The following is a 14,949-nucleotide window of genomic DNA, read 5'->3' on the forward strand; positions in this document are numbered from 1 at the left end:
ATTTCGGGAGTAACTAAATAAATTCATTTTTCGGACGAAAACGAAATTACAAAACGAAATATTTTACTCTGCACATGTCTACTATCACCCCCATTATGGACATGAGCTCCCCCATGCTCCTTTGTATACACAGAGCTGAAGAAAGTATTTAATAAATTTGCCTTCTCTTTGTCCCCAGTCACCCACTCCAGATTATTGTGTAAAGGACCTACATGCTCACGCCTGACCTTTTTACTATTAATATATTTTAAGAATTTTTTGGGGGTTTGTCTTCCTATCCTTTGCAGTCGTTCGTTTTGAATTTTTGCATCCTTGATTTCCCTTTTTACATATTCTGTTTTATTTTTTTGTAACATTTAAGTGATGATAGTGTTCCTTCATTTCTTAAAAGCGATTTTCTTGTTTTTTTATAACTTTTTAACTTTGGCAGGTTTTATTTTTAGCCTTTTAAACGTATTGCCCATGGGAGTATACTTTGCAATGAGATCACATACAGTCTTTATGAACAATTGCCATTTCTTTAAAAAAAAAAAAAATTTTTATAGGAAATTGGGGAGAGAAAAAAAAAAATAAATAAATAAAAATAAATAAATAAAAAATGAAAAATAAAAAAAAATTAAAAAATGAAGGAACCTTCACACAAAAGACCTCAAAGAAAGGTGTAGGTTCAATTGGAATTTTTAGGCAAGAGAGAAAGTTGTAGAAACAACCCATATATTCAAAAATATTGTTTATTATTTAAAAAAAAAGAATTAATATTATTGTAAAAAATCAGAATTAAAAAGAAAACTATTTTTTTTTTATAAATATACATTAAGTCCCATTTGATATCCTGTCAGGATTGATACAGTCTAGGCAAAATTCATATTCATTTCCATATAAATCCAAGAATTAACAGTTTGTACAAATGTAGGATGTAGAGGATATCAAATATATAACTGAAACTTAAGTATGTTCTGGTGCTCTACATGTTTCGCGTTTTTTTGAGTAACGCTTCTTCAGGAGCTTTAGCAATATTATTTCTTCGTGGATGTGCCCCAAAGGAGGCAAGGACCAAAAAGGAGCAGGAGGATTGAGAAAAGGGGGAATAATTTCCCGAAGGAGTTAAAGTAATACAGGTTCAATTAGTGAAACCACTTCAATCTATGTTGGACCCTATAGTTTCACATAAGGGTTTCAGATAATTATTTATGATGTGCTGTGGCCAAAGATCACATAGTGGTAAAAATTCTGGTGCCCCGTGCACTTTAAATGAAGTGGTCACTTCCAGCGATTTCCTAGTACAGGTAAGTATATAAACCAGCTTCCCACAGTTGTGCAAAGTAAAGGAGAGGGGGAGGAAAGACCCTATTCACCCCTATGGTGATTAATTTCCTGCAGCGTATGGGACCGCTGTGCAGAAATTGCCATTTCTGTTCTGTGTTCATCAATGCCAATATTCCCTCCCAGTCTAAGTCTTGAAGAGCAGCCCTTGGAAAATTTGCTCTTTTAAAGTTAAGTGTTCTTATATTTCCCATGGGATGGGAGTCACTTTGGGTGGAACCAAGTTTACCTTGGAGAGGTTGGGTTCTTGGTCTTGGCTCCCCTGGCCACTTCTTATGTGCAAGTCACCCTGTGTCTATTAGGGGCACAGGGTGAATGAGCAAATAATAAACAACTATTTAAAGTGATTGTAAAGGCTTGATTGTTTGTTTTTTTTAAAATAATAAACATATTACTCTTACCTCCTCTATGCAGTTGGTTTTGCACAGAGAAGCCTGAATCCTCCTCTTCTCTGGCCCCTGATACTGGTGAGTGCCCCCTCAGCCAGCAGCTTGATACAGGGGTCACCCAAGCCGAGTCAGAGCTCCGTGTATCCATTCAGACATGGAGCCCTGACCCGGCCCCACCCCCTCTCTCCCCTGATTGGCTGACTCATTTTGATTGACAGCTGTGGGAGCCAATGGCACAGCCAATCAGGAGGAGTGTCTGGGACAGCTAAGACACTTGTGGACATTGCTGCAGAGAGAAAGGGCTCAGGTAAGTAATTAGGGGTGCTGGGGAAGCTGCTACACAAAGAAGGTTTTTTATCTTAATGCATAGAATGCAACTTCTTCCTTTAAAACCCCTTTAATGGACGCTAAGAATGTGGTTTGGGTTACTTCAAATGGAACAGTAATATTTATTAACAATATCCCTCACAAAATATATGAAGACTATTCCTGGTTTGTTTAATTCTAAACTAAACATGTTCATTGAAAGAGCTGGTCATATTGGCCTCTGTACAATGTACTCCAATATAGTAGCCAGACCGTCTGCTCCTGGTGGTCTCCTGCTATTGTCTGAATGTGTTCTGTGTTTATACTTATGATAATGTGTATTGTACCTTGTGAGCTCGGTGACGGCAAGTCTGACCTGAAGTAGGGATATCTGATTAATCACGGCATTGTCTGAGTGGGCATTGTGTCACCTATGCTGTTTTAAGTGACTAGTTAATTAGGGGATAATTATATTCCTGTGTGCAGCTTGTATTGTTAGGGTAATATGATTAGGTTAGGGGGATGTCCTCCTGCGGGGTATATATTTAGTGTAAGTTTGTTCAATAAACAGTTCTTCTTCTGATTTGCTCCAAAACTGGTATTGCCTAGTTCTTGGGGTAACTATAGCCAGATTCACTGGTCTTGTGTTCCAGAGTTTGGGAAGCAGCTTCTTGGTGGAAATACCCAATCGGGGTGTCCAGGTTAGGTGACATCCCGTATGTCACTGTGGCTTACAGCTAACATTAAATGAAATCATGTTATGTCACTGCTACCCAGATGTTCTTTTATATGAACATTAGTAATAAGCTCTGCATGGATTGAGATTACAAGGTCTAACAGAGCATTATTCCTAGTCAGGACCTCAATAAACCGGACCATAAAATTGTCCTGTGATAGGTTTGCCCTTTAATTGTCCCAGCAGTGCCCTTACAGTACTCCAGTCAATTTCCGGGTAGTTAAAAATCCCCCATTATTATCACTGTCCCGGCCCTTGCAGCCCTTTCCATCTGTGCAAGGAACTCAGTCTCCACCTCCTCATTAATACTGGGAGGTCTACAATAAACTCCAATGATAACCTTTGTAGTAGGCCCACCCATGTAAAGTTTCAGCCATAATGCTTCAGACTCCTCACACTCTCCATCAGCTAGGTCCTCTTTCACATTCGCTTTGAGATCACTTCTCACATAGAGACAGACACCACCACCCCTCTGTTTTCGAGAGCATAGCAAGGAATATTAATAGTCAGTTATTTGAAGAATGAAGCCAAGATTCAGCAATACCCATTATATCATAGTTCTCCTCGTGCACCAGAGCTTCCAACTCACCGATCTTGCTTGGCAGACTACTGGAATTGGTGAACAATCACTTGTCACATTTTGCACACATATTTTGCATATTTTTAATTTTATTACAAATAGTAACATTTTCAATGGTTGTTTGTAACATGGGAACCTTCTTATTATCTGCCTTAGCCCTCCCACCATCTTCCCCATTCCACCAATCAATAGGGGCTGACCCCTGTCTAACCTGTCTGCCCCATTATAAACAAATTCTCCCTCCCCCCTCAATCCTAGTTTAAATATTCCTCCAGCCTTCCCATAAACCTCTCCCCCACCACAGCAGACCCCCTTCCATTTAGGTGCAAACTATATTTAACATATAGTTTGCACCCCAATGAAAAGTCAGCCCAGCGCTCTAGAAACCCAAATTCTTCCCTCTTACACCAGGTATTTAGCCACGCGTTCATTTCTCTAATCCCCCCCCCCCCCCCCCCAGGCACAGGCAATATTTCAGAGAATATCACCTTGGAGGTCCTTCCCTTCAACTTGCAGTCTAGTTCTTTAAATTGGTCCTCAAGGAGCCCTCATCTTCCATGTAATCTGTCGTTGGTTCCAACATGGACCAAGACAGCTGGGTCATGCCCAGCCACTCCCAGTAGTTTAATTGTTTCAAATAATTGCTTGCATTTTCTGGGAGAAGAGACAACCCCCGGCCATGACTATTCTATTGAAGACTGATGGACCATCATGGCTCCTCCCATGCAGTTTTTCCCAACATGGAGTTGATTCTGTGTAGTCACATGGTATCCAAAGGAGGATGAAGTTCTTCTCAACGACCATATCACCTATAATACCCCATTATTGGAAATATGCAACTAGTGACACCATGGGGGCCAACTTTGATTGTTCGCCACTTCATCTCCCCTTCATCCTCAGGTAGAAGCAGCTGTCTCTCCCCTGTCTGAGGCTCAATGAGTGAAGATCGGAGTCCCAGAGAAGGAGAGCAGCAGAAGTTATGGAGCAATGAGCCATGGAGATCCCAGAGAATATAGACATTGGGAGGCTAGGAGATTCTCCTCCTCCTCTTCCTCACTCTCTGATCCTTCACTGACAAGTCCCGCTGTGCTTGTTTCCTCTGGAATTATTTATCTGTTTAATGGCTGCTGTAGACAAGTGACAATATTATATCCCGATCGGACCAAGTGACACTAAAATGGTTATTTTCAGGAGTCTCTGTCCCGGAGATTTGTGTGATCCCCAGACACAGTCATAGGTCATCACTGGAAGATGATGTGATATTCGGGGTAGGCCTGGATGTCATTAAATATCACAAACATTGAAGGATTCTGGAGGTTATCCGTCACGCTGTCATAAAGGTCGGTGGGGTTGGCTGCGTTTTTGGCTGGAGGTGATATTATCCCTTGTCGTCCAGCACAGTAGAGTCCGGTGAGAACCCGGGCCAGGTACATGTGTCTCTGTCCATTTCCATCAGGGTTGGCGTACCTAACAGAATAATTTGCATTGACTGCAAAATACGTTCCATTTCCAAAAGCAGTACCTGTTTGAAAAGAAAGACACGTCACACATGAGTATGGGAGAGCTCCAGAGAAGAGGTGCAGCAGGAGAGAAGTCTGGAGGTGAGAGTGAAACATGGGAGAGAAGATGACATAAAGACACAACACATCGGATGTGATAAGGAAGAGCCCATCTGTACCGTACATGATACCAACTCTTGGTATTAAAGCCCAGCTTTGTTCTGGATGGAATAGGGGAGGATTATGGCCTCTGTCTGCCTTTTATTACCTGATACTGTGACTAAGTTGTGAGCAGGGAGGTGCGGTGAGGTGAGTGGCAGGTGAGGCACTGGTTAGTATCGGAGGCAGATACACACAGGTTACATACGCCGCCATCGTTGGAGCGAGAGCAATAATTCTAGCACCAGGCCTCCTCTGTAACTCTAAACATGTCATCTGTAAAAAAATGTAAAGCGTCGCCTATGGAGATTCTTAAGTACTGAAGTTTGGCGCCATTCCACAAGTCTGTGCAATTTTAAAGCGTGACATGTTAGCCATCTGTTTATTCTGCATAATATCATCTTTCACATTATTTAAAAAATAAATCGGGCTAACTTTTGCGTTTTTTTTTTTATTATTCATGAAACAGCTTCTTTCCAAAAAAAGGCGTTTGAAAAATTGCTGCGCAAATACCGCAACATAAAAAGTTGCAACGACCGCCATTTTATTCCCTAGGATGTCTGCGAAAACAATATATATATATATATATTAATCATTTATTTATATATATATATATATATATATATATATATATATATATATATATATATATATATAATGTTTGGTGGTTCTAAGTAATATTCTAGCAAAAAAAAAAATATGATTTTTACATGTAGGAGAGAAGTGTCAGAATTGGCCTGGGTGGGAAGGGGTTAATTACCATGCGTAAGTAATATACAAATAATAATTATATATTGTTTTTAAAGGTAATTTTTTTTTTTAACTTTATTTCTTTATAATTTTTTTTTCACAGTTAACAATCAAGACAGGTAGAAACATATATATTCAAAAAATACAAATAAATTCCCCTTGGGGTTTTTAAAGAGGAAATAAACCCTGATGGGTTTACTTCCTCTTTCATTCCCTGTAAAGGCAAAGCATAATGGACTACTATGCATCGCATCACATCACATCGCATCACATCACATCGCATCACATCGCATAGTATTCCATTATGTGTCACTTACCTGACACAGGAGCCAGCGAAGTCACTGCTGTCCCCTGTAGTTCCGAGCGTCCATCTTCTTGGTGGGTCTCCGTGGGTCTCGCTGCTCCGGCGTGTGATTCGCCGGAGCAGCGATGACGTCACTCCCGCGCATGCGCAAGGAAGCCAAGACTTGCGGCATTGCCGTCATCGACGATGCCCCACTCAGTGCGCCTGCGCGCCTCTGTCTACGGCGCATGCGCCGTAGATAGCGCTGCCTGTCTTCGGGCAAATATCTCCTAAACCGTGTAGGTTTGGGAGATATTTCTTGGACCTACAGGTGAGCCTTAATCTACCTGTAGGTCAAAGTGGTTTGTAAGGGTTTACAACCACTTTAAGCAGCAATGAGAGACAATGTGTTTCTTATATGCCTCTGTGAAGCCCCCCCCCCTTTCTTTTTTTCCTTCCCCCTCTCCCCCTTCCCCCCCATTTTGGTGGGAGGGATGAGCGGGAGGAAATATCACTGTGGCAAACCAAGGATCACCCTCAGGGAGAAAATATAGTCTTTTTAATTCGTCATAATCAAAGTCTCTGGTTCAAGCGCATGCGATTGGTGCAAAAGGTAAATACTGTATGAGATTCATATAAACAATAATTATTAAACCAAACTAATTTCTTTATATATTTTGATTTCTTTTTTTCTTTTGATATCCCGCAGAAATGTGATAAAAGTTGCCCTTTTACAATACTGTCCCCCCTGAAGAAGACCGTTATTTTTAGAGGGTCGAAATGCATTGGGGTAGCAGGGTGCCTTATTCTGTATGATCTAAAATTTATGAAAAAATTCTGAAGATCTTTGTAATCTCTTCATATGAACTTTGTATTCAATGTCGTATGTATTTCTATTTACTTACACACGGTCGAATTGTATGACGTACTTAGTCCGTCATACAATCCGGCGGACAATCCGGCGTACTTTCTACCAAACTGACTTGGCCACACACGGATACACAAACAGTCCGCCGAAAGCTTGCGCGATGACGTGTACGGCACGTACGACGGGACTAGAAATAGGAAGTCCAAGACACAGCAAAGCACCCTTTGGGCTCCTTCTGCTGACTTTGCGTTAGTGGAAGTTTGGTTAGAGACGATTCGCGCTTTTCAGACTTCAGCTTAATTCGTCCGTTTTTGTTTTTTTAATTTATTCTCGAATTGGAATATTAATCATAGGATGAGGATGAATAAAGACATTTGTGATAACTCTGTGGGAATATAAGCAGCAAAGCAACTTCACTTTTCTTGCATTATGAAGAAGAAAAGAATGTGCTATATTAAAAAAACACAAAATTAGCAGCATGATGAATATGCTAGCTTCAATACGAACACTAGTTTTACAAGACAGAGCGCTTCCGCCCTGTAAATCCTTTCTGGGCATGCGCCATTCTTAGTCCGTCGGACTAGCATACTGACGACCGTATTGTCCGCTGAAACCAAAGTACGAGGGACAGATTTTTGTGCAAACCGAAATTCTTAGTACTCCGGACTGCACGCTGAAAAAGTCCGCTGAAGCCCACACACGAGCGGATTGTCCGTTGAAATGGGTTTCAACGGACTAAGTACGTCATACAATTCGACCGTGTATACGCGGCATTAGCTGCTTCAATACATGTACACCAGAGCTTGAATTTTAAAATCATTGTGATTACAATGCTTTTTGGGTCAATAAAATAAATATTTTTTTATCTGACATTGTCTCTGATTGCTGCTTAAAAACCTCAAGGGGAATTTATTGTATTTTTTGTATAATTCTATTCGGGGTGTGCTGCCAGCTCAAAATCAGTATTCCCTATGCATGCCCTTTTTTATATTTAAGAAACATGTATATTCTTCCCCATGAAGTCCCAGCCCTCCATCCCCGTTCCTCTCCACTAAGTTGTTGGGCCCAGCGTATCCTATGCGAGTTTTTGGATGGGGACAGGGGGAGCTTCTCTAGGGCTATTATTGTTATAAACTACAATTCTCACCCACTTCCATCTTTTTTACAACTTCAGACTTCCCACTCATTTCCTCAAGAAGAGTTTAATTCCTCTTGAGTCTTAACGTTTACCTGTTTTATTTCTGTATTTATTATAGTTTACATACTGATCCCTCCTGCTTCCCACCAGGGATTCCACATCATATCGTATTTCCTTGGCACACCTTGCTTTATGTATACCGATTTCTCTTTGATGATTAGCCCATTCATACTATTTAACCATTCCTCCCTGGAAAGGTAATTTACTATATTTTCTAAATCTGAACTCAAGCAGGGGGCTTAACGGACAAATTACTGAAGTTTGAAGTTATAACTTCCAACCAGTACTTTCACAGTGAATAGATAAATAATAAATTAAAGAGGCCGCTGAGTAAACGGGAGATCCCCGCTCTGTGTAATCTGATGTGAGGCTGCATTGATGGGCAATAGTGAGGCTGCATTGATGGGCAATAGTGAGGCTGCATTGATGGGCAATAGTGGGGCTGCATTGATGGGCAATAGTGGGGCTGCATTGATGGGCACTGATACTCCTAGAGGATTAGGAATTTTACTCTGCCCGTTTAATTGTTAAGCTTGGCCCCTTTATCAATAGCCCCTTATATTCTCTCCATTTGCATACACATTCAGATATATATATTTTTTTATCATTACAGAGTTGGCTATTAAGCTGTTATTTTATCTCTGGAATCTCTCACCGTTTCTCCCTGCGTAGCTCCGGTTGAATCCGTTATGATTGACGTGTTGGATGGAGTTGAAGTCGGTCCCATGGAAGAGCTCTCTCTCATTGGTGGTGGAACCGTTCTTGGAGTCGATGTTCTGCTTCTTTATCTGGTAGTTGAGCCAGAGATCTCTGTTCTGTACACGCAGAATCTGGGAGGACATACAAAGGCTCAGATGTATACAATGTTCTACTGATAAATTGCAAACTATTCAAACTATTAAACAGGAGAGGACCTCTTCTATGATGAATATTTAGTGACAAATCAAGTGTCATTCTAAAGGGTATAAAACAGAAAATTGTATACTCACTGTCAGGTCACCTTGAGGCGAGGTGACAGATGCACACCGTAGGAATCAGGAGTGCACCGCAAGGTTGTGGACCCTACGGCTGACTGCTGCAGACGGGGGTCAAGGTGATAGGGCCGCCAGAACACCAAGATGGATCCCACCGGGATTACAGCGTAAGATTCCCTGGGGCGCGGAGTCTAAGAGCCAGCAGGTGTTCACCAGAGCCTCGAGTGGTGAGGATGGACTTGGCTGCAACTGGCTCCAGGTCACGACCCCCAGGGTCCCCCAGCTCGCACCCACAGTAGGCAACAGGAGGATAGGGATGGTGAGGGACAAAGCCAAGGTCGGGGCCACAAGCAGACAGAATAGTCAGGGACACGGCAAAAGGTCAGGATCACAGGCAAACAGGGATAGTCAAAGACACGTCAAAGTCGGTAACGGAACAACAGAAGAGCACACGGCAGGTAACAGGAAGCTAACACACAAAGGTATACACAATGGTTGATCAGCACTGATGGCCTGCAGTGCACAGGTTAATATCGGGGTCCCTGATAGGGCCTGGGGTGGAGCCATGCTTAGAGGAGAGGTTATAAAAACCACCAGGTGGAAGTGGCTGGCCTCTTAGTCTGAACACATGAGGGGAGGTAAGCAAACACAGGAAGATCACTGCATAACCATGACACTCACCTTTCCATAATTTTCCTTTCCCGACGCACCTTCATGGCAGCACACACACTGGGTTGTGACTCCGCCCCCACAACCTGACAGGATTGGTTAACTATAAATTTGAAGGTAAAGGCACCCCATCTCATTCTCTGTAACTGTCACCTAAAGAAGGGTGGGATGCTGTGTGCTGCCATGAAGATGCATCAGGAAAGGAAAATTACGGAAAGGTGAGTATACAATTTTCCGTTTTCCTGACGCATCATGGCAGCACAAACACTGAGAAATAACTCACCAGTCGGGTGGGTAAAAAAAAAGTAACATTTATTAAATCAAATAGCAGTAGAATTGGCTTGAATAATAGATCCTCCAAACTCTATGGTAGATAATTGGGCCAAGTCCACCCTATAGTGGGACATGAAAGTGTGCCTGGAGGACCAGGTCGCTGCCCTGGAGATTGTTTCCGGAGAAACCCTGCAATACACTGCCCATGAAGCTGCCACTGCCCTCATTGAGTGAACTCTAATGCCTCCAGGTATCGGTAAATTTTGAATGCCGTAGGTTTTTTTGATTGACTTGACCAGCCATGATGCGATGGTGCAAGATGACGCCATGTGACCTTTTCTACACCAAAAGACTGTTTGTTTTCCTAAAGGGAGCTGTAGCTGTCAGATAGTTTCTAATGGAAGATTTTACATCCAAGGCATGAGGTTGGCCTTGATCGTCGGAGAAAACTGGAAGATTGATCTCATGACTGTAATGAAAAGATGTTGCCACCTTCGGAATAAAGTGCTCTGAAGGTTTCAATACTACCCTATATGGGTAAAATACATGTGGGGTCCCGTGATCATTAGTGCTTGTATCTCTGAAACTCTCTTTGCTGAAGTGATGGCGATGAGAAAGGTTAATTTCAACGTTAAGTTCCACAGAGAGAGAGAGTCAGCTGGATGAAAGGGGAAATTTGAAAGTGCATTCAAGACTACTGATAAATCCCATGCTGGAAATGTTGGTCTTCTAGGAGGCCTGATTTTCACACATGCCCTCATAAACTGTATCAGAAGGGAATGAGATGCCCATCTAAAGCCCGTCTTTGCAGATAATGCTGATACCTGCACCTTCAGGGTGCTTGAACTTAAACCTTTATTTAGACCTGTTTGAAGGAATTCTAGAATCAGAGGTTCCCCTGGAGATAATGGGTCCTAGTTATTCTGTTGAGCCATGGATGAAAACCTCTCCCATATTTTGTTGTAAGTGGCGTTGGTGGTACTCTTCCTGGCCTGAAGTAAAGTAGAAATGACTTCCTGGGAACAGCCCTGTTCTAGGAGCCTATTCCTCTCAACTTCCATGCCATTAGGTGTAATCTCTCTGGAGCCAGATGGAAGAACTGCCACTGGTAAAGCAGATTCTGAGTCACCGGAATGAGTATTGGGTCTTCTACACTGAGCTGCAGCAATGTTGTGAACCATGGTCTCCTGGGCCAGAATGGAATCACTGCTATTACTAATGCTGATGACTTCCTGAGTCTGGAAAGGAACCTTGCGATTAGCGGAGTCGGTGGGAATATGTACCTCAGATGAAAGTTCCATGGGCGAAGAAGACAGTCCGCTCCTTCTGCTGATGGAAAAGCTGTCCTCGACAGGAACCTCCGACACTTGGTGTTCGCCGGTGTTGCAGCCAGGTCGATATCCGGAGTTCCTCAAGTTTGGGTCAAGAGACTAAAGACTTGGTTGTTCAGAGACCACTCATTGTTTGACAGGAATTCCCTGCTCAAACAGTCGGCTATTAGGTTCTGAGTTGCCAGAACATACACAGCTCGTAGATCCATCAGGGACAGTTGAGCCCACTCCAAGATGGGGCGAACCTCCTCCAGTAATGTCTTGCTTCTGGTGCCCCCCTGCCTCTGAATGTATGCAACCGCAACCTTGTTGTCCATTCAGATTAGGACATTCTTCCCCTTCAAGGATGATCCGAAGGCTAGTAGGACCTGAAAGGCTGCTCTGAGCTCCAGAATATTAGAGACCAAGCCTTGCGCCTGAAATTGCCATTGACCCCGGGCTGCTTGGTTCCGGTAGTGAGCCCGACAACCTTCCTGGTTGGCATCTGAAGTGATCACTTCTGGCTCTGGGGGAACTATGGGTCTGTGCCTCCTGAGGTTGAAGACATGCATCTACCACCAAATTGATTGTTTCAAACCCTTGCAAATAGAAAGTGCCTGAAGCATTCATGCTCCATCCCACTGTTTGAGAAATGAGGTTTGCAGTGTCCTCACGTGCCACAGTGCCCATTGGATGATTGGCAGAGTGGACGACATGGAACCCAGGATGCTCAAACAAGCTCTGGCTGGAAGGGATGCCCATGTTATCACCCTCCTGAACTGCCGAATTAATGGATCTATCTTCTACCGAGGTAATTGGACCCTGTTTGATAGGGTATTCAACTCTGTCCCAAGGAAGACCATGTTCCGATCTGGCTGCAGGTTGCTCTTTTTCCAGTTGATAAACCAACCAATTTTCTGGAGTGTGGCGATTAGTATGTCACGATGATAAGTCAATGATTCTTGACTGTCTGCTAGGAGCAGAATGTCGTCCAGATAGTGATGCAGCCTCAGGCCTTTCTCCCTTAGAAATGCGATCGTAGGGAGTAGGGTTTTGGTAAAGGTCCTGGGTGCAGATGAGATGCCGAACGGTAGGCACTGAAATTGGAAGTGCTGATGATCGATTGAAAAATGTAGATATCTCTGGAAGGCAGGATGAATAGGCAGGTGTAGGTAGGCATCCAATAAGTCTACGGAAAGCATCCAGTGGCATAAGTTTATTCATACCAGTATTGACTGGAGGCTTTCCATCTTGAAGGCCTCGATCTGTATTTTTCTGTTTAAATTCTTTAGATCCATCACGGGATGCAGATCTCCAGTTTTGTTTTTTACCAGAAATAGGGGAGAGTAATAACCCAACCCTCTTTGGGATGTTGGAACCTCCAGGATTGTTCCTTTTTGTACTAACTCCAGCGCAGTACCTTCCTCTTTTCTAGGGATGGTAACCTGGTTGATTGAAAGTCATTTCCTGGTAAACCGCTTATGAACTTCCATCTGTGCCCATGTTTTATTATGGAAAGTGTCCATGCATCTACTATATGGTCCGTCCAAACCTGTTCAAATTCCTTGAGCCTGGCTCCCACTCTCACAGGATGGACGTGTATACCCTCAAAAAGATTTCTTGTGTTCCCCTGCCGGGGTGGTCTTGGATTTTTGAAGCCTCATAAAGGAATACTGAGGATTCCTCCAGGTCTTTTTGAACTCCCCTCCCCCCCCCCCCCCCCCCCCCCGGCCCATATGTCTTCGCCTCTCTGTACCTTTCTTGAAGGTTACGTTTGTAGGAAGGACCTTTTTGTGGTTTCGGTCTCCTGTCAGACGAGATCAATCCCGATTTTCCTCCAGTCACTTTAGAGATTGCCGAATCCAACTTAAAAAAAGAAGAAAAGATTAACTCCGTCATAAGGAATCTTGCACCAGTTGGTTTTAGACGCTGCGTCCGCTACCCATGGTTTGAGCCATAAGGCTCTCCTTGCCATGACTGATGCCAGCATGGCCCTTGCAGAGGATCTGATGACATCAACTGAGGCTTCAGCCACAAAGTCACCTACCAGCTTCAGCTCTTGAAGGGAACTAATGATCTTCTCTTGGTCGCCCCCCTCACCTACAGATTTTTCTATGTTAGCAGAACATCCAGAAATCGCCTTGCCGACTGCTGCTGCAAGAATTGCAGGCCTACAAGCTCCTCCTGCTGTGCAGTATGCTTTGTTCAAGTCTAGGTACATTTTATGATCTAGCACATCACGAAAGGTTACTTTGTTCTTTATTATTATTATTATTATTCAGGATTTATATAGCGCCAACAGTTAACGTAGCCTTTTACAACTTGAGGGTAGACAGTACAATTACAATACACTAATACAGTAGGAATAAGAGGGCCCTGCTCCTTAGAGCTTACAATCTAAGAGGGAGGGTCAAGAGATACAAAAGGTAATAACTGTGGGCGATGTGCTGAGTGAGAAGATAAATGTACAGTTGTTAGGTGGGGACCAGATAGGATAGTTTTCAGGGATCGGCTGAAAGTGGATAAAGTAGGAGAAAATCTGACAGATTGGAGTAGAGCATTCCAGAGGATGGGAGAGGCTCTGGAGAAGTCCTTAAAGCGAGCATGGGATGAGGTGACAAAGGAGTTTGAGAGCAGGAGGTCTTTGGAGGAAAGAAGAGATTGATTAGGTTGGTATTTTGAGAATAGGTTAGAGATGTAGCTGGGGGCCAGGTTCTGGATGGCTTTGTAAGTTATAGTTAGTATCTTGAATTTAATTCAATGACTGAGTGGCAGCCAATGGAGGGATTGGCAGAGGGGTATAGCAGATGCTGAGCAGTTTGTGAGGTGGGCGGCCTGGCATCAGCATTCATGATGAACTAAAGTGGGGATAGCCTATTTAGAGGTAAGCCAATGAGGAGGGAGTTGCGGTAGTCGAGGTGGGAGATGACCAGGGAGTGGATTAGAAGCTTTGTGGTGACATCGGTTAGGAAGGGGCATATCTTGGAGATGTTGAAGAGGCTGAGGCGGCAAATTTTGTATAGCGATAGGATGTGGGGCCGGGTTAGTTCAGAGTCCAGGATTACACCTAGGGCCTTGGCGTGGGGGGACAAGTTTATAGTTGAGCCGTTGATACTGACAGAGAAATCAGGGGAAGCGGCACCTGAGGGAGGAAATATCATGAGCTCGGTTTTGGATAGGTTGAGTTTGAGGAAGTGATGTGACATCCAGGCTGATATGTCTGCTAGTAAGTGGGAAATGCGTGAGGAGACAGATGGAGAGAGCTGGGGGGGTGGAGAGATAGATTTGGGTGTCATCAGCGTAGGGATGATATTTAAAGCCTTGGGAGGCAATCAACTGACCCAGGGAGGTGGTGTAGATTGAAAAAAAGAGAGGTCCAAGAACAGAACCTTGGGAGACCCCAACGGAGAAAGGAAGAGGAGAGGAGGAAGTAGAGTTGTAAGTGACACTGAAGGAGCGGTGGGATAGGTAGGATGAGAACCAGCGAAGAGTACAGTCACGGAGACCAAAGTAGAGGAGTTTATTGAGGAGGAGAGGGTGGGTCCACTGTGTCAAAGGCAGCAGAGAGATCCAGAAGAAGTAGTACAGAATAGTGTCCACTGGTTTTAGCCATTAGTAGGTCATTGGAGAGT

At 43.4% G+C, this 14,949-nt stretch overlaps 1 protein-coding gene across 1 annotated transcript in view; it reads right to left on the reverse strand.

Annotated features, from left to right (window-relative positions):
- Window positions 1–798: 798 nt before the first annotated feature.
- Window positions 799–14,949, reverse strand: part of LOC143925144 (protein mono-ADP-ribosyltransferase PARP14-like) — a 112,390-nt gene continuing 98,239 nt past the window's right edge. Inside the window, exons 16-17 of the mRNA XM_077449760.1 lie at window positions 8,747–8,921; window positions 799–4,856 (exon numbers count right to left, since the gene is read on the reverse strand). Coding sequence (XP_077305886.1) covers window positions 4,576–4,856; window positions 8,747–8,921 — 456 coding nt within the window. The 3' untranslated portion in view covers window positions 799–4,575. The remainder of the gene's footprint in view (window positions 4,857–8,746; window positions 8,922–14,949) is intronic.

Source organism: Lithobates pipiens, unplaced genomic scaffold (genome assembly GCF_037356315.1).
Source record: "Lithobates pipiens isolate NorthernLeopardFrog02 unplaced genomic scaffold, aLitPip1_a1.2 Scaffold_22, whole genome shotgun sequence".
NCBI classification, from domain to species: Eukaryota; Metazoa; Chordata; class Amphibia; order Anura; family Ranidae; genus Lithobates; species Lithobates pipiens.